The sequence below is a fragment of the Elephantulus edwardii genome, unplaced genomic scaffold, assembly GCF_000299155.1.
Source record: "Elephantulus edwardii isolate Elephantulus edwardi_28Jun2011 unplaced genomic scaffold, EleEdw1.0 scaffold00011, whole genome shotgun sequence".
Taxonomy (NCBI): domain Eukaryota; kingdom Metazoa; phylum Chordata; class Mammalia; order Macroscelidea; family Macroscelididae; genus Elephantulus; species Elephantulus edwardii.
In genome coordinates, this window is record NW_006399761.1 from 20567178 (window position 1) to 20593492 (window position 26315).

General features: G+C 45.7%; 1 protein-coding gene across 1 annotated transcript in view; it reads right to left on the reverse strand.

Annotated features, from left to right (window-relative positions):
• Nucleotides 1–2011: 2011 nt before the first annotated feature.
• The window catches only part of PUS10 (pseudouridylate synthase 10), an 81702-nt gene continuing 57398 nt past the window's right edge, over nucleotides 2012–26315 (reverse strand). The window contains exons 8-17 of the mRNA XM_006880944.1: nucleotides 25615–25679; nucleotides 23820–23905; nucleotides 22559–22684; nucleotides 17041–17097; nucleotides 16060–16136; nucleotides 15902–15957; nucleotides 14471–14588; nucleotides 7652–7794; nucleotides 4546–4645; nucleotides 2012–2050 (exon numbers count right to left, since the gene is read on the reverse strand). Of these exons, the coding sequence (XP_006881006.1) occupies nucleotides 2012–2050; nucleotides 4546–4645; nucleotides 7652–7794; nucleotides 14471–14588; nucleotides 15902–15957; nucleotides 16060–16136; nucleotides 17041–17097; nucleotides 22559–22684; nucleotides 23820–23905; nucleotides 25615–25679 (867 nt within the window). The remainder of the gene's footprint in view (nucleotides 2051–4545; nucleotides 4646–7651; nucleotides 7795–14470; nucleotides 14589–15901; nucleotides 15958–16059; nucleotides 16137–17040; nucleotides 17098–22558; nucleotides 22685–23819; nucleotides 23906–25614; nucleotides 25680–26315) is intronic.

A 26315-nucleotide genomic window follows, 5' to 3' on the forward strand; every position in this document is an offset into this window, starting at 1 on the left:
ACCCCTAACTGACCCTCCAGCAGGTTTTCAAAGGCAGTTAATTGCACGGGAGGAGACTGCCCATCCTTCTCCCGCGGAGCACCTGGTGGCCTTGAACTGCATGCCTTTGGGCTTGCAGCCCAGCTTCTTGCCCCTAGGCCACCAAAGCTCACCATGGTTGAAAAGGGATAACAGCACTCTGAAATAATGCCCATTTTCCTTTCTTGAGCAATGTAAAATGCTCACAATCTGATCGTTGGAGTCGAAGCCCTATTATGTAGTTATAGGCACTTGAGGCTCCTTCTTTCCAAGACATGCAGCTCACCTACCATCACAGGCCTCAATGCCTAGCGCTTTTTTCCCTCCACAGGAAAGATATTGACAGTTTTGGCTTGTCCAATCCCTAACTGAAAGTGATTAACATTTGTGACCACTCCAACCTTGGTAATAGTTTGAGGCCTACGTGGGAAAATGTTAGTGATCTCAGATTTGGATTTATTATCGCATGATGTTATAGGTGACTATGCTGCCTAAGTCTGTGTATCTGCATAGATAGAAATTTTATTCAGGTAATTTAAAAATTTCAGTACAATTCATTTAAAGGCTGTGTGTATCTAATAAAGGAGCCCTGGTGAGAGAGTACTCATCTACTAACCGTAAGGTTGGTTGTTCAAACCCACCAGCTGCGCTGAGGGAGACTGACGAGGCAAGTGGCCTGCTGTGTAAAGGATACAGCCTTGGAAACTGTCCGTGGCAGTTCTGCTGTGTCCTGCACGCTTGCTGTGGGCTGGCATACAGAACAACAGGGTTTTGGATGTCTGTTGATGGAGGGAAATCTTTCTCAGATTAACTGAGAATATATCTGGTTTTACATCTCTTTAAAAGAGGGGGGGAAAATATATATATATATATATATTAAAGAATGTTTTCATTTCATAGTTTGCTTTTTTGGGGCTGGAGGGGAAGCACGAATAATCTTAAGACATCCTTAGAGAAACTGAACACAAAGCACATACACATATTGCCGTGCCGTGGAGCCAGCTTTCGGCTGCCATCCCTGTGTGAGCACTTTATAAAGAAGTCCGAGTTGGCACATTTGCCCCACGCAGCGTGTCTTTTGATTTCTTGACTGCTGCTACCAGAGGTGTTAAAAAGTAAAATGAGGGGAGCTCTGGTGGCCTAGTGGCAAGGAGCTGCAACTACAATCCCAGAGGCGCACGGTTCGAATTCAGCAGATATTCTGCTGGAAAAAGGAGGGACAATCTCCTCCTGTACCAGTCAGATCTGATTTGACGGTACACGCACACAAACATAATAAAATAAAATAAAATAAAATAAAAAGTAAAATGAAATCCCAGATGCGGTATCTCAGCGGTGGGTCCAACTTAAAAACGATCCAAGACATGATGTATTCATTCTCTGCCCAGGCACGTGGCAGTCAGACAACGACTAAGGAAGACCGGAGAAGCCTCGTGCCCGTGAGTTGAGGCATTCTTGATGAGTACTGGCTTTACCAGGGTCTGTCAAAAGAACGATCCGTCTCGAGAGAAGTCCAGCCAGGGTGGTCCATGGAGGCAGGGGTGGTGAGGCTTCATCTCACATACTTCCCGGGCATGTGGTCAGACGGTGACAGTCTTTGGGAAAAGACATCATGGGGGTGGGGGGGAAATCAGAGGGTCACTGAGAGAGAGGAGGCGCCTCAACGAGATGGGGTGACAGTGTCTCCAACAACAGGCTCGAGTGTGGTGGAAATTGTGAGGAGGGCCCAGGACAGGGCAAGGTGTCCATCTGGGGTTCACAGGGCTCCCCGTGAGTCGAGGTCTACGTGACAGCACCGAATAGCAGTGTACACACTTACATAGATCCTGAGATGTTAACAGCAAATTTTTCTTAAAAAACCCAAAGAACATAGATCAACATGATCCAAATGGTTTTCGAGACACCGCTGTGGTGGGTAAACAGCCGTTTTACAGTGTGGGCTGGATGCATCACCCTGTCAGGCCCGGAGTCCACCGGTCTTCAAATGTGACACTCAGTCATCCAGCGCAGGGGGCCAGTCCACATCGACAGACTGAGAAGGAAGAAAACAGGTCAGTCAACAAGGCTGTGCTACTCAAACGGGCACTTGTTGGGGAATTCAATCGTAAATGTATTAACGCTTTAGTAGAATGCACATTTACTTTAGGAGAAATCACATTGAAGGAAAAGAGCCTTCAAATACCACATTTAGCAGTGCTCCAATCCCGATGGCACGCGGTTTGAACCCACCAGAACCTCCGGTAGAAGAAGGCTGAGCAGTCTCCTCCCCTGTGATTAACTGGCTCTGAAAACCAGCCAGAGGGTCGGCTATGGGTCGGTTCTGACTCCATGGTACACAACAACAATACAGCAACAACAAAGGGCAGTCAAGGAAATCCTAGGCTGGAAGTTGGTCCTCCAATTGACTGGGAAACAGTATTTTGGTTACTTGGCTGGTTACTAATTACACCTTTTGGCTTCTAAAACAAGAGTAAATAAAATCTCTAAAATCTTATTTAAGGGTAGAGTGGCACAAAAACTCAGGCAGTAGCATCAATTTGGCCTCAGAAAGACATCTCAGACAGCAACTCTTACTCCTTTCACTTCACGTCCTCGGTCTTGCTCTCAACAAAGCCTCTCAAACATCGTCATCAATTATAAAAAGATTCATGATCTTTGCGTTCCGCTTTAGCAATTTTTTTTTCTATCTCTACCCCAGTTTCACTTTTGGGGAACAAAATCTTCTCTTTCAAGTCATCATGAAATTCTACAAAAGCAAACGATTTGGTCTCCATATTGACAAGCACATTCTAGGTACCTGAAATATCAAAGATGACCTAGTCTTAACCTACCAGGTTGACTTTAGAATTCATTTCTGTTTTGGTTTTAAATGCCACTGTTACCTGTGTCGTTTATACTTCAAGTTTAAAGGAGAAATGACAGACTAAAAAGAGATCTATTCATCTAAGTTACTTCATATACTAGATTCAGAAGAGTTCATTATTAGAGAAGCTCAATAGTGTGTGTGTGTGTGTGTGTGTGTGTGAGAGAGAGAGAGAGAGAGAGAAAGAAAGAGAGAGAGAGAGAGATTCCAAAACCCATTTATTTTGGTTCTGTTTCAGAGTATAGCTACATACCATGCACCCACATATAAGTTAAGGGTGGTTTCTCAGGGCCTGAAAAGTAAACAATATTATATCATCTTACATCTATATACTGTGTGTAAGGGAAGGTAGGCAAATGCAGTTTGTTAAAAACTCCCCAGGTGAGTTTCTGGGGCTCCCTGGGTTGAGACACAGGGGTGCTATCAAGCTAGGAGACTCCTAAATGGTTTGAAGAATTAAGGTTAGAGAAAGAGGAATGTGACTGGGATTTTGTGAACGGCACGCTGCCTTCCTCAAGGCGGGTTTCACTCCGGAGGCTCCCTCCAGCCTTGAAGGTGTTACCCTGGGTTCCACCACAGGAACTCGATGAATCGCTTCCTTTTGGGAACCGTAACACCCATGTAACACTGATCCAGTGATCATCTGCTTTTGCACTGGGCCGCTCTACTCCCATTTCTTTTCAGAGCTCTGATGTGATTCCCAAGGGTCAAAGGCCCGCCTCTCTGAAGAGTTTTCGGGCAAGAGACTACTCTGTCCTAAATCAGATATTCAAGAAGCACAACTGTGACTTACCATCTACCTGTGTTCAAATAAGGGAAAGTATCTGTGGAAAATTGACTAAGCATCATTCTGCCCACTGCTCTGATTACCCCAGAATTTAACAATGTTTGAATTCTGACTACAGCAGCTGGCCGCTTGGATTGTAGGACTGGCTGCTGTTGTGAACCACAGAGCTGAAATCTGACCCATGGCTGACCCTCCAGCCGGTTTAAACACGCAGTAAATCACACGAGAAGAGACTGCCCATCTTTCTTCTGTGCCGCAGCTGGTAGATTCGAACTGTGCACCTTTGTGTTGGCATGCAATTACTTATCCCTAAGCCAGCAGGGCTCCCTGCAGCATATAGATAGGGACCCTTTATCAAACTGGTTTTGTTAACAGCCTCGTCTAATTTCATCCTTTGTTCTAAACATACATTTCTGTGTAAACTTCCTTAATTTTATTTTTAAATAAATGTATATGGAGAAGGGAGCTCTGGTGGCCTAGTATCAAGAAGCTGTGCTCCAATCCTGAAGGTGGGTGGTTCAAATCCACCAGACGCTCTGCTGGAGACGGAGAGTCAATTTCCTCCCGTATCAGTCATATCCAATAGTACACAAGAAGAAGAGTAAAAATACATGGAGAGAATTAAGCCCTAGAATCCAAATGACTCTAAAGATGGTGACGTGAATGACCATAAAGGGCACTGAGAATTTCTTTCTTTACTTGGTTTAAGGGTTTATATCTGACATCATATACAAAGCACAGTTAGTAGGCAGGCCTTCACAAGGATCAAACAGGACGGCTTGTTTTTAAAGACAGACAAATTCCAGAGCTACCAGCATGGTTTTGTGACTGGCTCATGTTTGCATCCCAGCATGCACTCCACAACGAAACCATTTACCTCCACATCCAGCTCCAGGATGTCCGCGGTCAAGTTCATGAGTGAGCCGATGTTCGGCTTGGTTCTCCCAAAGTCCCCGTGGACAAACTCTTTAATGTAGCTGGCTTTTCATTAAAGAAAAAAAAAGTTGAAAATATCCACACAGTACCACCTGTTTGGTGAGACCTGGCAGGTTAAGGGGACAGGCCAAGCAGAAGCAGAAATGTTACAAAGGAAAGGTCATTTCTGCACTGTCATTTCAGGGGCGTGTCTTGGGAAATAAGCCACAGCCAATGATACTCTCTCAATGTGACAGCGACAGCAAGACCCGGCGGAGCCTGTGTTTACACCACCAGGAGCCACTCATTTCTCCTCTGCAGTCCATTTCAAAAGCCAAGGGATGGGGATGAGTATGACTCTTAAATATTAGCTGTAATTTAACCCTAAGGAAAAGAAAACAATTTTTTGGTTGTTTGTGACAAGTTTTATTTTGTCACTTTTCTGGTCCTGCCATTTTTTCAACAATGGCAGCTGATATCTGTCAGATTTCAGCAGATTTACACAGAACAGCCTCAGTGGTGCCTTCCTGACAACGTGACCTCGTGGCTCAAGCAGAGTTGGACGGGCGGACAGTTAGAATAACAATCAGCCTTGAGGAAGGGATTTCAGAAGGACTCGCGAAGGGCCCAAGATGCTGTTGTTTATCAACATGATTGGTCTAATTCATTCTTTTCTTTTTGAGGGCCAACTTTCTGTTCCTCACGCAGGTCTTTAAATATTAATGCCAAATTTACTAATTCTGGAATTCATTTTTAATAAGAGGATAGTAACATTCTTTCCATAAGACCCTATTAAAGCCTTGACAATATTTATCAGAAAAATATACAGTGGCTGGTCTCCATATTATAAATACCATTATGAAAGAATAATACACAAACAAAATATACTGCTCTAATGTGTTCCTCAACTTCTGAAAAATATACTCATTTTTATGATCCAAATAGTTTGGCCAAAGGGTAGGACAGTTATCTACTGCCTTCTTGCTAAACTCCTACTTTCTCAATAATTATTCTCACACTTTGTTTAGAGAATGCTTCTTCTAAGCAGCAGTGATAAGAGGAGATGGAGCCCCTATGTCCCAGAATAACCAGTGAGAAGTCCAGAGTGGTTCTTACTCATTGTCAGATGAGCAAGACTAAAGTCACCAGGGTGATCTGAGTGCAGTGAGTAACATAAATATCCTGGGTGGACACAAAATAAATGGAATGTGTGAAAAATCTGTATATTTCTGAGTATCAACATCTGGTATCTAAAGGTTTGTTGGTAATCTGTGTACATGCTGACTCAAAAATGTTTTAGTGGGAATGAAAAGATACTAGCTTCTCCAAAAGGCTTCTGCATTTCTCCCTGGCACCCAACAATAACACACAAGGTCAAGTAAAAAGATTTCAAAAGAAATCTGTTACTTCAAAACTCCATCCACAATAGATGATGGTTCTTCAAATAACAACGACAGAAAGTTATGGCCAATGGGATAAAAATCAACCCCTGCTTGATCTAAATTTGAGGAAAAAATTTAGGAGAATTCATGAGTAAATGACCTATAACTGGTTTAAACTAAGTGCTTGCTGGGTCTCAAAACTCACACCGAAGGGGAGCTCTGGTGGCCTAGTGGCAAGAAGGTGCACTGCAATCCCAGAGGTACACAGTTCGAATCCACCAGATGCTCTGCCGGAGGAGGTGCAATCTCCTCCTGTACCAGTCAGATCTGATTTGACGGTACACACACACAAAAATAATAAAAATTAAAAAAACACCAAAAAACCTCATACCGAAGACAGAACCAACTCATGGATGATCTTCCAGAAAGATTGGCCATCTTTCTCCAGCTGAGTCACTGGTGGATTTGAACTGTGGTCTTTGAGTTTGTAGCACAACTCCCTATCCATAGGTCACCTGGTTACTCCTGCTGTATGATCAAGACAGACTATTACACAGAGCAACACGGTGAGAATGCTCTGTGGTAACTGAAACTTTAAAGTCATTTTATACCAATTAACAGGGATGTTATAATATTGTGCTGTAGGAAAAGTACTAACCACAAAACAATATAAATCCAAGAAACAATAAAGCAAAGCATTTAACACCTTTGAGAAGAAACCTGCTGGAGCTCTCTGATAAATTTTAACTAGTATATCAGTTTTGATATGGACCATGGACTGCTAGGAAAACAGACAGATTCATCCTAGAAAGGGTTAAATCAGGTGGCTCCTTGGAGGCAAGGATTCTGAGGCTCCGTCTAACATACTCTGGACATGTTGCAAGGAGCGACAGGTCCTTGAAGAAGGGCATCATGTTTGGTAGGGTGGAGGGACAGAGCAGGAGGGGAAGGCCCTCTATGAGGTGGATTGATTCAGTGACTGGGGTAATCGGGATGGGTGTGTCGGAGACAGTGCGATTGGCACAGGACAGAGCAGAGTTCAGGGCTGTTGTACATAGGTTCGCTATGAGTCGCAAGCGACTTTACGGCACATAACAACAACAACGTATCAGTTTTGATAGAAAAACACAGTTTAGAAGGGTGGTCTGGTGGCAAGAAGCGGCACTGCAATTTGAAGGTGTGTGGTTCAAATCCACCAGATGCTCCGCTGGGTGTTGGGCAATCTCCTCCTGCGCTGGTCAGATCCGACCCAATGGCACACAAGAAGAAAAAAAAACCAAAACAAAACACACACTCAAAACCTACCCTAAAACCCCACACAGTTTAGGCCAATGAGCAAATTAACCCTGAACTGCGGATATTTAACTCTGAATCTCAACCATTTCTAACATGGTCACCCCTCCTTGTGGTCTCTGTAAATGATGCTAGCAATAGTGGTCAAGTATAATAACAAAAGAAGTACTGTTACTATTAATTAAGTGTGTATGGCTCAATAATGATATATATTCTGGAGATTTTTAGGTTTTTCTTTTCGAAGGCATGCATAATAAGAATATTCTTTGCTGTAATGTGGCCCAGTGCCAAGAAGCTGCGCTGTAATCTCCAGGTCGCAGGTTCGAGCCCCGGTCCGAGCGCAGGCTGGCCCTGGACGGAGGCAAGGACCCCGGCGCATGCGCGGAAGGATACGTGCCGGCCTGCGTCTTGAGGCGGAGGCGGAAGTGGTGCTCGTCCACGTAGCGCGGCTCCATGGTGTGGACCAGCCGCGTCCGCACGGCCAGGGGCCGCCGGTGCAGCACGCGCAGCGGCGTCTTCTGGTCGATCTTCAGGTCCTGGGGGGAGAACGGGGCGCAGCCGTGGAGTGAGAGCCGTGCTGCCTCCCCGGGGCGTCACTCCTCGCACATGCTGCTCCGGACCCCCCACTTTGGTGGGACCCCTACTTCAGTGGAACCCCCCCATCCATTGCCGTCGGCGCAGAAACGAACACTGTCACCTGTCCACCCCGGGGTCAAACTCTGCCACTTCCCACAGCCCTCTCCGTATTTAGGGAGCTCCCGTGGCCTAGTGGCAGGAAGCTGCGCTGCAGTCCCCAAGGCACACGGTTCGAGGCCAGCTGCTCGGCGCGGGATGATGGGTGATCTCCTCCCCTGTGACCCGGGAGGGTCAGCCATGGGTCGGTTCCGACTCCACGGTGCACAATTCATATTCCTAACCTGCCCGGGCCCCAGGAGCCTCACCCCAAAATACAGCATAAATGAGCCAGAAGGTCTCTTTTAGGGCCGTCTGGTGGTGCAGTGGCAAAAGCATTCTGCTAGCCTAACCATCAATGGTTCGAACCCACCAGCCGCTCTCCGTGGGACAAACAGCAGGTAGTCAGCATCCCTGCAGGTGAACAGCTCTGGAAACTCTACCGGGTGGAACCACTGGGCCGCACCCGAGGTTCTGGACCCCCGCTTTGTGTCTAATATTAGAGATCTGGGGTTCTTCCTCATCCTTAACAAGGATCAAACGAAGACAATGTTCTTTTCTAACTCAGCAGAGCCAGGAGCAGGTGGACCTCCAGGCTGGTTGGGACATGTCATGCGGGTGGACGATTTGTGCGATTTAAAGAGAATCATACACTTTGTCGCGGGGTTCATTCTAGGGCACATGAAACGATTTGTTGTCGTGGGGTGTGCTGTCAAGTCGTCGTGCACTCACGGAACCTCCAGGACCGAGCAGAACCGCCACAGGGAATTCGGGGGTCATCTATGACCAGAGCAAACCGCCCAGTCGTTTCTCCCACCCAGTGTCTGGTTGGCTGCATCCCTGCTTCCAGATAATAAATACAACTCTGTGCTTATACACGAGCCCCTCTCGGGGTCTGTCAACACAGACCAAGTTCCTTGAGAAAAACGGGTCTCTGGCATGCTACAATTCTGATGTTCCTCTTTCTCACAGTTTGTTTAAATTAGGGATTTTGCTTTATGTCATAACATTTTTTTTTTTAAAAAGGCAACACACACATCACTGAGTCTACGACCTTGAAAAGTCAGTCAATGCCAAGTTTCAAAAAAACAAGATATTGAGCATACTCAGAAATGGCAGGCTCACAGGAACTGTGAATTCTCTGCAATTTCTTGCTGGGGCAACTTCTTCCTTAATTACATGACTGCTAAGAAAAGAATGGTTACCTTTGCTCACCTCTATCAAGTTCTCCACCAAGAAGGAAAAAATTCTGTTGAAGACTTCGCTTGAAAGGGGTGACTGCTTTTATCAGAGTTGTCAGCAAATGGCTTCTTCACATTCTGTGCATTTCAGAAACTCTTTTTTTAAGCCCTTTGTCGTAAAGAGATAACTCCCTAAATCTGGACACTTCTCTAACCAAAAGGACCGAAACATGGAAGGACAATGCTCAACTATTATTATATATATTAAGGAACCTACAGAGATACAGCCAACCCTGGTGGTCTAGGGGTTCAAAGCTGCACCACAATCCCGAAGGAACACGGTTCGAGGCCACCAGCTGCTCTGCAGGAGGAGGATAGGCAATCTCCTGTGTGATTTACTGTCTCTGAAGACCTGCTGGAGGGTCAGGTATAGGTAGGTTCCAACTCAACAGCACACAACAACATAAAAGATATAGGGAGCTTTGGTGGCCTAGTGGTAAGGAGTTGGGCTGCCAACCGGAAGGCACACAGTTTGAATCCACTAGCTGCTCCACAAGAGAATGATGGCCAGTCTCCTCCCTGGTGATTTACTGCCTTTGAAAACTGAGTGGAGGGTCCACTCTAGGTCAGTTCTGACTTGACGGTAAATGACAATAACATAAAGATACAGCCTCTGTTTTCGAGTTTAGAAACAGGCACCTTGAAATGAAAGACTACGTAATGAGTTGTGGTGCTGGAGAACAGTACTGAATATTCCGTGGATTTCCAAAAGAACAAACATGTCCTGAAGAAAAGACGGCAAAGTGCTCACTGGAGGCAAGGATGGTGAAGCTTTGCGTCTCTAATCTGTAGGGCATGTTGTTAGGAGGAGGCAGGGAAAGGACATCATGCTGGGAAAAGAGGAAGGTCTGTGAAAGAGAGCAAAGACCGTCCGTCCACCAGATGGACTGGCAGAGCGACTGCGGCAATGTGTGTCAGATGATGAGGGTGACACAGGAGAGGACAGGGCTCAGGTCTCTTGTTCATGGGGTCGCTGTGAGTCACACTAGACGTGATGGAGCCCAACAACAACAACAACAACAAAATGACCCTGCTTCTCTCTTCTGTTCCCTCACGTCGCTCCCAGGACTTGAACCCACTGCGTACAGGACCCATCCGTGCTTCCCACTCAGCACTCGGTCCTCATGCACGTGTCTCTCTAGGTCTGCTGCTTTCTAGCTGACAAAAGGAAACCACCTCTCTGGCCTCACTCTGCTCAATTTTCAGAAACACAAACAGGCCACATACATGGGTTGTTTTGTTTTGTTCTTAGAATTAGATTGCTCTTAAAAAAAGAGAGGAGATAAGTATGGAGTGACTTTTTCTCAGAATGGGGCAGCTGCTCAATTTCTCCATTTTCGAAGTCAACAGGAATATTTGAAAACAGTTTTAAGGTTAACACTTAGAAACATAAATAGAAATCAACTTGTTACATCAGTCTTGCTGCTATTTTGGGCGGCAGGTCAATAAAATAGGCTTTCCCTGCTAGACTGTCCTGCAGAAAGCAGCTTTTCTGTTATTTCTCAATCAGCTCTATGGTTTCCCCCCCTAAACTGTAGCTGTGTTTTGTTGTTGTTGTTGTTGGTGGTGGTGGTGGTGTTTGCTTAAAGTGAGAGTTTGTTTTGCCCAGAATGTGGAATGACTTACATACATGTGAACAAAGAGGAAGATTTAAAAAATTGTGAAATCTTAAAAGTGTCTGTTAATAAGTACCTTTCTAAAGGCACTAAAAAATAAGACCAAAAGTCAAAAGGTCTTCTGTATAGAAACACAGAACATCAAAAGAGATGATCTGGTCCGTCCATATGTATAAATGTGACTCAACGCACGTGAATGATGCGGCTCACACCTCAAATTCATCCACCACTTACTGTTTTTCCTGGACTTTTATTTTCTGATTACAAGAGCCTCTTGGGCTTATTATAATGTATGTGACTGTTGTGTGTCACTGAGTTGAATCAACTCACAGCTGACCCTCCAGTGGGTTGTTGGAGGCTGTAAACCACACGAGAGGAGACTGACCATCTTTCTCCTGTGGAGCCGCTGGTAGTTTTGAACCACATGCCTTTGGGTTGGCAGTGAAATTCCCTACCACTAGGCTACCAGAGCTCCCTTACTGTACTAGATAGAATATATAATTCAAAGATATATAAAGTTTAAGAAAAAATTTAAACACACTGAAAAATTATATATATATATTGCTCATGTCAGCCTTCAAGATTGTCATTCTGTATGTATCCAGTCGCAGTTTTCTCCTTGTTCATACAAACATATGCACCCTCATGCACAAATGCATAGGGGCTCCGACTGTGTTTACCAAGAAGTTCGCAGTTATATTGTCATTCACTATAAATACTGTTCCGGACTTCATTGTTGTTTTCTCTCTCTGTGTACAGGTTCCACATGTTCCTAGAAGTCACGGATAAAGATCTACCTCTACCTGTTGTTCCAGAGTGTTCAAGTACACACACCAACACCAACACACACGTCCAAATGAGATCAAGTGCTGGCTGGTTTGATGCCACCGAGTCTATTTCAATTCACATAACCCCAGGTGACGGGCTGGCACTGCCCCACAGCACTGTCCAGGCGACAGTCATTACAGGAGCACATGGCCAGGTCCTACTCCTGAAGCATCACTGGGCAGGTATGAACAAAAACCCTTTCACTTAACAGCTCAGCACCTCACTATTACACTGTCAGGCTCCTGAAGCAGCTTTATCTGGGCATTTCCCTACTGAGGGACAATGACTCCCCGTGCCCCGTGTGCCACTTTGGACAAAGTCACCAGCATCCTGTGCACACGTGCTTGGACGTTGGAGATGGTGCTTCTCTGGGACAGACCACCCGTCGGGGGAGTGCTGGAGCGAAGGGCAGCGGAGTGTTCATTTCCTAGTCCTTGTTAAATCGTCCCCAAGGGGAGGATACCATGGTTACCCCCAAGCATGATGTCTGCACCCACCCTGACTCCTCCCTCCAAGCTGCCAGCAGTGCATTGGGCTGCTGGGAGTAATGAGATGTCTACTTTATAGGGTGATGCTTGGCCGTTTGGAGTTGTTCTTCAGCTGCTTGCTCGTATCCTTTGTCTACTTCTCTATCCTTTTCTTAAGAAACATTCATAGACCCAGCGGCACACAGTTCACATCCAACAGCTGGCCCCTGGGAGTAAGATGGGCAGTTGACTCTCATGCTCTTTGCTGCTGTTAGGTGCCACTGAGTCAAGTATGACTTGTGGCGACCCTATGAACGACAGATCTGACCCCTGTCCCCTCCTGGGCCGTCCTCATCCGCTCTGACACACTTGGACCCACTCACAGCTGCGATCACTGTGTCACTCCATCTCATTGAGGGTCTTCCTCTCTTTCGCTGACCCTCCACCACACAAAGCATGGTGTCTCTCTCCAAGGAACAGCTTCTCCTGACAACATGCCCAGAATATGTGAGATGAAGCTTTATCATCTTTGCCTCCCAGGGCATTCTGGCTGCACTTTCTCCAAGACCTACCTATTCTTTCGGCCGTCAGTGGTCTCTTCCAACACCACAATTCAAAGGCATCAATTCTTTTGTCATTCTTACTCACTCTCCAACATTTCAGATTCAGCAAGTGATGGAAAAGACCATGGCCTGAGTCAGGCACACCTCAGTCTTCAAACTGATATCACTGCCCCTCAGTAATCTGGAGAGGTCCCTGACAGTGGACTGGCCCCATGTGACATCTCCTGATCTCCTGACTGCTGATGCCAGGGGTGTTGACTGTGGATTCAAGTGAGATGAAATCACTGACAATTTCAATCTTTTCACTGAATCTACTGAATCTATGGGACAAAACCATAACATGGTATGTTTTGTTATAGTGTTTTCTACATAGACAAAGTGATGTGAGTGTTTAAATGACAATATATCACTGTTTATTATATGTTGTTGTTATGTGCTGAGTCAGAATCAGCTAATAGTTGACCCTCCAGCAGGTTTTCAGAGGTTGTAAATCACACGGGAGGAGATTAACTACCTTTTCTCTAGGAGCAGCTGGTGGGTTTGAACCACTGGCCCTTGGGGTGGCAGGGCAACCCCTTACCCATCTGAAGTTTAGGCTACCAGTGCTCCCTTATTCTTATAGGATATTTCCTGCCCTCATCCCCCTTAGCTCTCTCTTATCAGTAACATTTTCCTATGTCAATAATTCTTCACCTATCACATAATTTTTAGCAGCTGCCTCGTATCAATCCATCTATAGATAAGATAGAACAGTAACCCTTGAGTAAGTCTAAATCGCTACAAAATATTATCCACTTAAACACTGCAATGTTAACTATGCATCTTTGTAGTCATTTAGGCTCCTGTTGTGTATTTGAAAGGACAATGTCTTTACAGAAAGAAGAGGGAGGAGGTAGAGGAAATACGTAACAAGCAAGTACTGGCTCTCTGTTATGGTGTGCTTACATAAAGGGAAACCTTGTCCATGCCAAACAGGTGCTTAACATGTTACTGATACATTTAATCATAGCATCAATTCTGTAAGTCCTATTTTATACAGAAAAGTTTGCAAAAATGGTAAGTTGTGGAAAGTGGAAACCCAAAAGGGACGGAAAATGCAAATATTTTCCACAAACACAAGTGGTAGAAAAGCAGTAGGAGTGCACCCTGGCGAAGGTGGAAAACTTGGAAGACCTGGAAAAACAAGGTGGTCCCAGCAAGCTCTGGCTCCCACAAGTATTACTATACCTGTAATTACAGAAGGGCGCTTTGGTAGCCTTGGTGGTAAGGAGCTCAGTGCTGCCAACTCAAAGGCGCATGGTTCGAATCCACCGTCTGCTCCATGAGAGGCAGTTGGGTAACCTCCACCCAAACCTGCTACAAAGTCAGCTGTGGGTCAGTTCTGACTAAATGGCACAGAACTACACCACCACATGCACAGATGACCAAGTAGAATAACAGCATTGCTCAGTTTTTTCTGCATGTCTGGCCCTGTTCTAAATTCTCTCTATATGATTAAACTCACTTAATTCTACTAATTTAACAGATGGAGAACCTAAAGCACAGAGGTGAAGTAACTTGTCCAAAGTCACATGACTAACACACGCAGAGGAGGGTTTGCTCCGAGGCCTCTGTCTTCACAGCCAGACTCTTCTCCAGCCCCACTGACCCCAGAAGGGTTCTATAAACCGCTCCATCCGTCACTCAGCCCGTAAATGGCAAAGTCAGGACTTGGATTCAGGCGTCACACACTCCCACGCCTGTGCTGACTTGCTGGAAATACAGGAGAATACAGTAGACGCTCGTGTGAACAGTAGAAAAACGAGAAAGAGAAGCTTTCCACTACCTTTATGTCGTTTAGGAATTCAATGTCTTCCTTCTGGATTGCTTTATTCGTCCATATTAAGGCACTGTACGTCTTGGTCTTTTCTTCTTCACCTTCCTTCATATGTCCTATTGCCTCTCTAAACAAAAACAATAACAAAGTTTATCTGAATGTACAAAATACACACGTCTTGCCCCAAATTTCCCTTCTAAAACAAACAAAAAACCCCAAAAGCTCTACTATGAGAGAATTTACATAAGATTCACCCGCCTTGACCATGTTGTTGTTATGTGCCATTGAGCCACCTGCAATTCACAGCGACTCTATGTACAATAGCCCTGAACCCTGCTCTATCCTGTGCCAACCTTACTGACTCTGACACACCTACCCCCATTACCCCAGCCACTGAATCATCCCATCTCACCGAGGGTCTTCCTCTCTTACGCTGTCCCTCCACCCTCCCAAGCATGACATACAATTCTGAGTATGTTCATAGGGTAACAGAGCCAGGACCACAATGTAATTTTAGAATTCTTTCACCATTCCCAAGGAAATAAAACCTCCACCTGTAGCCATTAGCAGTCACTCTCTACTCTGCTTTCTTCCCAGCCCTAGACAAACACTACTTCACTTTCTGTCTCTGCAGATTAGCTTGGACTTTTCACATAACATGAGATCATACACTAATTGGTGTTCAGTGTCTTGGTTCTTTGAGTTCCTATTTTCAGAGCCCATTAATGTTGTGTTGTTGTTGTTGAGTACTGTAGAGCTGCAGGGTTAGAACCGACCCGTATCTGACCCTCCAGTAGGTTGTCAGAGGCAGTAAATCGCACACGGGAGGAGATCGCCCGTCCTTCTCCCACATTCATGTTGTATCAAGTAGCGATACTGTATTCCTTTTCATTACGGAAGACAATCCACCGGAGGGATATGCACTTGGTTTATCTGCGAGGAATTTGACTTGTTTCTCCTCTCAGGCTTTTTTGAATGCTACAGGCAGAGATTTTCATTTCTCTGGGATTTTTGTCTAGAAATGGATTGCTGGGTCAGGTTAACTCTGTGCTTAACCTTTGGAGAACATGGCAAAGTGTTTTACAAGTGGCCTTTCTTAACAAAGCCACCAGTCACATGTGAGAGTTCTAACTGCCCTACATCCTTGCCAACATTTGCTCCCATCTGTCCTTTTCACTAGAGCCCTCCTAGCAGATGTGCGGGGGTGTGTGTGTGTGTGTGTGTGTCTCATTGTAGTCTTTTCATGTGTTTGTCGACTGGTTACGTGTCTATCTTTTTTGAAGAAGTGGAGATTCTTTCTCGGTTTCTGATTGAGTTACTTGATCCTCACACTGAGTTCTAAGAGTCTTTCATACATTCTAGAGACAAGTCCCTTTTCACATAGATGATGTGCAAACAGCACTGGCCTTGTAAAATCCCCTCCAGTGAGCCAACCCTTACCTGGTGACCACCTGCAAGTCCCGCACTTGGATTTTGTCAGACGAGCTATTAATTTTCTGTGGTAGCAGAAAAGAGGAAAACCAGTCAGCAACTCTGGCTTGGCGACAGCGTCGCAGAAACGTGCTGAGAGTGAGTTCCGCGCCGTGGAAGTGGCTTACCTGCTGGAGTTCCTTCATTTCTTGTGCAGTGAAACGTACTCGGTGAGGGTTCACCAGCTCGATGGTAAAGGGCCTTCCTGGCACCGCACAGCCAGTCATGAAACAGAAATGTGTCGATGGAGTTAACATCTAATGCACGAGGGTGAGGAGGTGTGAAAAACGGGCTGAAAGCCTCATGGCATGACTACAGCTGGGGGAGGGAAGGATGTGTGAAAAGAATCAAGGGGCTTTCTGGAGGACGGAGGTTCTGTCGAACCCACGAACAGACACCTGTGATCACTACTGCCTTCCCAAAGGTCCCCTGGCAAGCATGTGCTAATTACAGAGTAAAATCTGAATACACACTAATTAGCTTGCTTTCTGTCACGGTGAGGCCCATCCTCCCAGCCTGACGTAGCATGAGACAGAGAGGCTGTGATCCCAGGAGAGCAAGAAACTCTACAGGTCAAAAGGCCCAGGTTCACTCAGTGTTTTTGTTGTTCTGCACATGGGAAATGAGAGAGATGAAGGCTAGGAGGGCAGGGTTACTTTTTTTTTTTTAGTGAATTGATATTTTCCTTATTGGGCCTTTCCTTTCAGGACCTTATGGAACCAGATAGTGGGACAAACAAGACAGTTCTTCAGAGTCACTTTTTAAGGGAAGATGGGCCTTTTGCAAATGGTCCTGGCCCTACTGAAATGTTATTTGATGGAATAATTCATAATCCAGCCTTTGGTGGGAAAATCAGGTATCGCCTTGTTAATGAATTCACGAGGAGTCCTTTACAACCTACAGGTGGGAATCCAGAAACAATGCGTTAAGGCCAGAGGGTTACTTTATAACTTATAAAGGCAGCTCTTTACTACTCAATGCTTCTCACGGGGAGAGGACCTGGGCTCTGTCTCACTTTGATTTTGATTAAGCCTATGGTGAGCCTGGGCTGTGCCAAGGGTGACAATCTGAAAGTTAATTCCAGTCAGGTGATATTGTGCCAATCTTACCATTTCCTAGTGTTCTCACATCAACATCTTCTCTCCCAGAGGACGAGAAATTAAAACCTTTGGAAAGCAGATAAAGAAGGAAAAAAAAAATTAGAGCTATCGCCGCTCTAACACCCTGTCTCTCAATCTTTGGGGGGAAATTCAGCTTACGGTTCTTGGATAATCTATAGGGGGATCTAATGGGAGATTTGTCATACCATTTAACCTCCAATAAAAATAGTAATACAAAATCACAAAGCACTTACCTTTTATTGAATGTTTAAATGCCAGGCTAAACATTTTGCATGCATTATTTCATTTAGCCTAACACAGTGGGTATTAAATAAAAGACGATCGTGTGTCGGGAAGGAGGAAAGTGAGGGAACTTTCTTTCCCATGTCACACAATCAAACGGCAACTAGGTGTTTCTGTCCTCAAAGCCAGCCCACATCACTGTCCGACACCCACACACCATGGGGAACCCCACGAACAGAATGCCACGGAGAGGCAGCCTCCCCCAACCTTGCCACAAACTCCATCACCTTCATTTTAAGAAAAAAACCCACCAAAAACCTTTCTTAAATATGTAAACTCTATGAAGGGAATTAGAAGGAGGTTTTGACTCTCAAAAAAAAAAAGTGTGAAAACAACTATGAGAGATCATCTCACCCCAGTAAGAACAGGAAAATTTAACAGAAAATAGCAAACATCAAATGCTGGCAAGGTTGTGGAGAAACTAGAAACCTTATTCGCTGGTGGTGGGAGTGTAAAACAGTGCAACCACTCTGGAACGCTCTATGGCGCTTTCTCAAAAAGTTGCAAACAGAAATACCATTTGACCCAGGAATTCCACCACTGGGAATTTACCCTAAAGAAACCATAACTGCCACCCAAGCATATATATATGCACACCCAATGTTTATTGCGGCTTTGTTAGCAATAGCAAAGAGCTGGAAACAACCCAAGTGCCCATGAACAAATGAATGGATAGAGAAGCTATGGTATATTCACACAACGGAATACTATGCAACATTGAAAGACAAGGAACTCATGAAATACTATTCAAAATGGATGAGCCTGGAGGACATTATGCTGAGTGAAATATCTCAGTCACAAAAGGACAAATGTTGCATAGGGCCACCATTGTAAAACGGGACTGACATCAGCATTGAGAGAAGACAGAGAAGAAGGGGTGGAATGATATATACTGCATTGAAACAGATGAGGGAGAGAACTGTTTAAAAGGGATCTATAATTAGGTATTATTGTCATGACAGGAGTCCAGAATTAAGGCTGCATAGTGGAATAGACTTGGGAGGACTGATTACATAACAATCAAAGAGTTTTCCTTTCACTTTTGAAGGAGAAGAGTGAGCTGGGGGTGGGGGCAGGGAGAAAAGTGCAAGAATGAATGATAAGAAACCCTAAGTCTCTGTAAATTTTCATTAAAATTAATTTTAAAAAAACTAAAAATGGAGGGGAAAAAAAGTGTGGATTCAAAGACAAATGGGTCCTCACAGCTTACAGGTGCAAATAGGGGGGGAAATGGTAGAGAAGGGGCTCTGTGGGCACTTTTTCTGACGGCTGGGTCGGCTGAGGACATCATTGTTATCCCCCAACAAAGATTAGTATGAGCAAGCACTGTCTGAGGTGGAAGTATGGCTATCCCTGGTTTACACAGGGAGGCAGCTGAGCCTGAGCCAGTCAGGACTGGAAGCAGGTGCTCTGGCCTCAATCTCCACTCAGCCACCATTCTGTCCCACACGTCTCGGTGACAGCCAGCTGAAGGGACACCAATTCGTACCATGGGGACGCGCAGGACGGGTCCTCTCGGACCATGACCGGGAGAGGCTGGCATGTTCTGGGCACTGGGAGAGCACAGGAAGTCAGTGTCTAAGGTCTAAGGTCTTCCCCACAGAGGAGGAAGGCTGTGAGACACGCGGGCACCCACCTGGACTTCATCCAGTCCACTTACTTCCGGCTTGCTTCCTAGACGTGAGGGCTGAGCTAGGTGTCAGGGAGCTAAAGGAACACGAGATGTTCTCTTTATCCTCACAGAGCTTGCTGTTCGTTGAGAGATATGAACGGTAATGGGGGTAAGCAGTGGCTCAGTGGTAGAAGTCTCTCGTCCTGCATGCAGAAGACCCGGGTTCGATTCCCTGTCAATGCACATCACTTGCCTGTGAGGGGAGGAGGTGGGTGTGCTGCTATGATGGTGAACAAGTTTCTCTGGAGCTTCCAGACCAAGATGGATGAGGAAGAAAGGCCTGGCAAACTACTTTAGAAAACTAGCCAGTGGGGAGCTCTGGTGACCTAGTGGCAAGGAGCTGCAACTACAATCCCAGAGGCGCACGGTTCGAATCCACCAGATACTCTGCCGGGGAAGGAGGGACAATCTCCTCCTGTACCAGTCAGATCTGATTTGACGGTACACGCACACAAAAATAATAAAAAATAAAAATTAAAAAAAACAAAACAAAACAACAAAACTAGCCAGTGAAAACCTGCGTGAGAACAGCAATGGGCACGTGATCCAGCAGGTGGAGGATCCAGGCCAGGCAGGGGTGGACCACTTAGTCCCAAAGGGCTGCTCTTCTGCCCGTGTATTCCTCTATCAAGTTACTGATTACACCCACAGCAACCGGAGCCGCCTCCAGCCAGAGTCAACAGGCTTCAGAAGTGGCACCAATGAGGGCTAAGCCATGATCCACTGGGGTGAGTCGAGTCCAACGCAGGAACTGTCCTTTGGGCTCATTGAGCATTTAGAGTTGAGTCAGTGCCAACACACAGCGCCTCCGAGTGTGGCAGAAGAGAACTAACTGCTCCATGGGTCTGCGTGGCTCTAATACTTTGAGGAAGCAGAGAATGAGGCTTGTCTTCTCTGGTGTCACCAGGAAGGTTCAAGTCACAAGCCTTTGAGTGAATAGTTGAGGACACACTGTGCTCCCCAGCGATCCTGAGAAGAGTTCAACGCGGCACCCACGAAGCTGAGAGGCACGGGCTCCCTGGAGCTGGGTCTGCCTTTCCCCTGCCCACCTGCCTCGTTCCCTCACATGTAGGTCAGGAAACCTGCGGCCTCCAGGGTGACAGAGGCGGCCCCTGTGATGGGAGGGTGCAGAGAACAGTCAGTGCACGCATAAAAAGCTCCCGGCAACAACCAAAGTTTTCACTGCTAGTAGTTTAGGAAATTTTGGTAAATGTCTATAGTTGTAGGGGAGCTCCAGGCCTTTTGTTCACAGGATCGCTATGAGTCGTGCTTGACTTGAAGGCAGTCAGTACCAATAACAACAGTTTAGGAGATGCTGGGTGACCAGGTTAGTACCTTCTCCATTCAGTAAACAATTCTGAAAGACACTTATCGAAATGGTCTACTTAGAAAGAGTCAGACCAACGTTTCAAATTCCCATGGATGCTTGACTTTCTGGAGCAATGGGGCTGGATGAACCCTTCAAACTATTGCCCTGAGATAATCATTAGAACATAAACCATCTTTCAGGCAGAGGCCCTATCGTGCAGTTATCCACACAAGGGAAAGAACAGAGGCTATGGATCTACACACTCTGGGCCTTTCGGAAAACACGACACTGCTCCTTCAGCCACTTCCATGTGACTTTACAAGAGTGGAGATACTGCAGGAGTTCAGGGAAGGGGCCCTGTTCAAAAAGAAACGCCCCACAAACACTCTGATGACAGGACCCGCAAGAGTCTCCAACCCCACCCGGCATGCCATGGGCATGGCTGGGAACAAAAGAGTTCAGGGTGACGTTCCTGCCAATCACTTCCTGGAGCTCACAGTGGGAAAGGATCAGAGAAAAGAAGTCAAGGAGAAACACACTTGGGGTCAGATGAGGCGCCGGCCTGCTCCACTCTGAGACCTATTCTGTGAAAACCGGTGGAAAGGCACTGAGCTTCTCAAACCTACGCCCTGTGAATGCAGGGGCACAAGAGGGGTGAGGTTAAGAGTTCCAAGGTAGAAGAGTGAGAGACCCAGTGTTAAAACAACCACCTTAAAAAAAATCCCTTAATATCTTATTAAACAAATCTATTTGTTGCTAGGAAAACAAACAGATTTCATCCTGGAAAGGGTTACACCAGGTGGCTCCTTGGAGGCAAGGATTCTGAAGTTTCATCTAACATACTTTGGACATGTTGTAAGGAGGGACCAGTCCTTGGAGAAGGACATCATACTTGGTAGGGTGGAGGGACAGCACAGGAGGGGAAGGCCCTCTATGAGGTGGATTGATTCAGTGACTGGGGTAATCAGGATGGGAGTGTCAGAGACAGTGTGATTGGCACAGGATAGAGCAGAGTTTAGGGCTGTTGTACATAGGGTTGCTATGAGTAGCAAGCAACTCAACGGCACACAACAACAACAACATCTTACTAAAATGAAATAATAGGGTAGTCAGTAAAGAATTACACATTATGCTCCTTTAAGAACTATCTAAAGGAGGTCAACTTCAAAACAACAATTTGAAAGATTAGAGTAGGAATCTTTGTGGGGAGTGAGTTTTTGTTATGAAGGGAGGAAAAACTTCGAAAAGGAGGATGGGAAGGCATGGTGATTCAACTCAAAGAACGTGACCGAGGTCACAGAATTGTGCCTGGAGAAATGGCTGTGTCTGTGTATAATTTCAAGAATAACAATCAAATTCCTTAAAGGGGTAGGACCCACCTATCTGAGAGTGAACCCACTTCTATAAGGGAGATGTGGTCTCAAGTGCTTCCATTTCCTCCTGGCCAGCCAGGGAGCTGGACGGGCAGCCACAGCTCAGTGAAGCCATCTGCGTGCCCTTCCCAGAGAAGGTTCCTCTAATGATTTTTCAGAGAAAAGGTCGGAACTGGTTCCTTAAAAAGAAAAGCCTTTTCATTCTACTAGGAAATTCATTCTATAACGTGGCCTCTCTCTGCCTGCAGTTCCTCCTGATGTGAGATGATTTCCTGGGACTGAGATCTTAGTCTCTTTCCTCTTGTCTGAAGCGGGGTGAAATCAAAAGGCTTTATGCTGCCTTGGACCTGACAGGCCTGTTGAGGCAGGATCTGAATCACCCCAGTAACACAGCTCAGTGAGACCCACACTGTGAAAAGAGCACAGCTTCCACCAAGTCCTTGTGAACTGGCTGCAGCTGGTTGATTGTCTCTAGACCTCAACTTTATCCCAAGACACTGAGGGAAGACAGGAACTAGAAGACAGCCACTGATTATTCTTGAGCCAGATATTCTTGTTTTAACTTCCTCATGTTCTCAAATACAGAGGCACAGGCTGAGGTGTCCCAAGCTTCAGGGTGAAGTGCATTCATTGAAGGCAGTTTCAATTGTCTACAGTTTCCTCAGGAGAGAACAGTAAGAAGATTTGTAAGAGGAAAGAAATCCCTGAGCCCCAGGGAAGCCCATGATATGACACAGGATGTGGGAAGCTGCCAGCCAAAAGGCTCGGCTCGGGGGTGACTCACCAAATAGACAGACGCTTTGAGCCATCTCCACAAAATCTCTTCGCGAGTGACGGTGCATTGATAACCGCCAACATTCTAATACTTACTCTCTGCTTTGAACACTGTCAGCAAATGATCTGAAATTAATTCTTCCACTGAAGACTCCAACTTCCTTTCACCATCGATTATCCATGGAGTTTGGGGTAGGGTCCTGGAGTATTTGTTGTATCTCCCTGACAAAGAGATGGTATGGTGTGAGGAACACAATGGGATACAATGGGATGCAAAGCAAAGCATCAGTCAGTTACTCACTGAATGCACAACTTGTAGGTGTTACTGCGTGAAACAAAGACAAACTCAACTCTCAACTTGCTCACACTCTAACTTGGGGAGACAAGACACAGACAGGTAGGTCATTAAAGAAACAGACCTACAGGTAACAAGAGCAGAGACAGTCAGACAGGACAGGCACAGTGCATCAAATGAGGCTCTAAAGTAATGTATTCATTCACTCATCTGAACCGCTGCGTGGAGACGTTTCAATGTTACAGAAGAAAACAAAGATTTATTTTTTTAAAAAAAACAAAGTGCAACAAGTGCTTTTACACCGAAATAATACTACTTTCAATGTAATAATCTTTGGTGATAATGTAGGCCAAAAAAGTTCCAATACAGGAAATTTTTTAAGTTTTAGTAATTTAAAAAAAGCACACATACACACAAACTCAGAAAAACTTGCTACCAGAATATGACTCATGGCTTTAGAATAAAACTAAGTCAGGGAAGCTCCCAGTGCCCAGGCACTGGGGAGTGATAATTAAGGCCAAGGGGCAATTTCATTTCAGCTCTGCTTATGAAACACTGACAACTTTCAAAACAAAAGTTGTCTGCTAGGTCACCTCCTGGGAAAGCCAGTGCAGTTTGGGTTTTTTCGTTTTGGTGGTTTTTTTTTGAGGGGCTTTGTCTGGTCGAAGCTAAAAGTATTTAGTCATTTTGGAGAGAATTAAATTCTTTATTTCAAACTGACTCTCAGGTTAGCAAACACCTCCTGTCTGCTGTCTTTCTCCTGACCAGTCCCTGCGTTCCGCACCGACCCCTATTTCCACGGGGCCATCCCGGCTGGAAGTTAACAAAACTTGGGAAGCGTCATCATTTCCCTTTGGCGTGTCAGGTAACAGGTCCCCCCGAGGTAAGCTTGTGGACGGAGCCTGAGGTGAGCTTTACCGCTCAGCTCTGCTGCCCACGAGTAACTAATCCGAAGGGAATACCAACGGCCAGAATGGGATGCAGCAGGAGCAGGAGGAGCTGGCTGGGTTGTTCAGAAAGAGGAGGAAGGTGACGAAGCAAGTGGAGAGTCTAGATACTTACCAGCCACAAAAACGGCCCCGTGAGCACATTCAATCTCGAGAACGGTGCACGCGGCCTTTGGCGAGAGTGGAGGGCAAGGGAACTGCCTGTAAAACAAAACACATTTGACTGAGCCTGATATCCCGATATTCAATCATGGAAGCGAGACGAATCGGCATTGTCTGCGACACACGTGGTGCCCGAGTCTGTCCAGCTCTGAGCTCTCCTGAGTGAGTCTCAAGGTTTGAAGCAATAAAGGCCCTTCCAGTCTCTGGAGCAGCATTTGTTTTCATGTCAGTGACACCACGTCAGTAAATCAGGGCTCTGCTCCTACCCTTCCTCTCCCCAGGTAATCATTTCAACAGCCTCGAGATGTGTAGGGGGCAAAATCCAACAACGTATACTTGGAGTGGGAGCCTGTCTGGGCTTTAGACGTCCTGTTCTCCAGAGACATCTGCTGCTTGCTGACAGGATCGTCTGTCATCCGGTTCTAGCTGGTGTGCAGAGGGTCCGGCCACGTGGGTAAGTCCCATCTGTGGAGAAGGCACTATGCCATTTTTTTATCCCCCTTTCTCCCACACCATGGCCTTGGGAATCAGAGCACAGCATTAGAAACAGGAGAACACAGGCAAGCTCTGCTTTTTAAGAAGCTCCAGTCCAAATGTGGATGGGTAGTAAAGTGCAGGGCTTCCTTTCTGGTCCCCATCCGGGAACTCGGGGAGCCGCTAACCAGCTGGTCTAGAGCCTCCTTCACCTCGGATGTGCATCTTCTAACAATTTCATGTCGTTTCACGAGACGTCTTAAACAGAGAAATCATTTGGAGACTCAACTCTACTGTTTGTACAGGGTAATCATCCTCACTTGCTGACATTTCATTAAAAAGATTTCTATTATGATACCTGTTTTCAGTCAGTACCAGTTTTAAAAGAAAAAAAAAACCAAACAACACAAAAGCAAACATGGGAGGTTCTGACTCATGTGAACCCAGGGAAGTAGAACAGAAATGAGCTTTCAATGAGCCATTCTTCAGAAGCAGAGTACTCGGCCTTCCGTCCAAGGAGCCCCTGGGTGGACGTACACCACCCACCCTCCCTCAGCCGGTCATCGTGTTACATTCAGGCCCCAGTCACAGAATCCTCTTGGTCAGAAAAACACATGAAGTCTTTCTGATAATGTCATTATTGGACACTTAACTCAAGGATATTCTGAACGAACAACTAGGAAGATATTTTCTTTAAAAAAAAATGAGTGCGCCAAGACTCAGAATATAAGACTTGTTGTATTGCAACACATTCTAACAAGTGAGGACTTCAGTGCCTTTTCTCCCTCTGTGGTGGTGGTTGTCAGGTGACATCGACCTGGCGCCCACTCCCAGCAGTCCTACAGAGGATGGACTGGAACTCTGCCTGGTCCAGCTCAGCTGTACAATCCAGGCTGGCCTTTCCTCCGTGGGGGATGGGAGAGTCTAGGAAAAATGTGTTGAGCAACATGATGGGACCAATACCTGGGCTGACGGGCGAGAGCCTGGTTCTAAGTTCATGCTCTACATCTGCTCAAAATCTTGGGCAAGTTAATGCCCTTTTTGGAGCGCAAGACCTTCTTCTACAAGATTATATAAGGAAGTTGGATCATTCATAGATTCAAACACTATTTAAGAAATATTTACTGAGTGTCATGACATGGCAGGCTCTGTGCCAGGGAATGTGGAAAAAGGATGACTAAGGCAAAAATCCTAGTCCCTGAAATACATCCAGTCTTGTCTTAAACATTCCTTTTATTCTCAAATTCCAACCCTAAAACGTCTTCAGTTCTTACTTGCGGAAATCCTCTTCTTTTATCTTATTCAGAGCTTTCAGAACTGCCATTCTGGTGAACACTGACTGTATAGGGCACAAAGAAAAGACAAGGCATTACCTAGACAAGAAAACAACAGCAGAGGTGGAACAGATAACATCCCTGGAGAATTTTTACTATTTTACATACCTAACAGTGTCACAAAAAGAAACAGACATATCATTCACAGCTGTCTTTATGTAACAGGTATGCTTCAAAAACCTTCTCTTCAGCCAACCTCACCTCTGTCTCCCGCGACTCTCACTCTCTCTCCCGGATTTCCAAAGCTGTGTGTCTTTATGGGAGGAGAACGCTCACCTGCCTCCTGTGTAGTAGCTGGTAGGTCATCAAATTTCAATTATTGGCCTTTTGATTGATAGTCAGACACATAACGCAAGTGTATATCCAAATTACCAGGTAGGAAAGAATGAACAAATGCACAATATGGGTATTGCAATTAGAAACCTGGAACAGGGCATGTGTAACTGTTCAGCTGCGGAGGTGGAAGGGAAGGGGAGAAATGAGTAGAGTAGGAAGAAGCTGGAGTGAAAAATAGTAGGGCAAAAGAGATTGGTGGATTGACAGGTGGGTTGAAGGGGCAAGGCAGGGAACAGTGAAGATTTGATGAGATGTTGTGATAAAAGGCACCAGATCAACTGAAATTAATACTGTAAAACAAAATG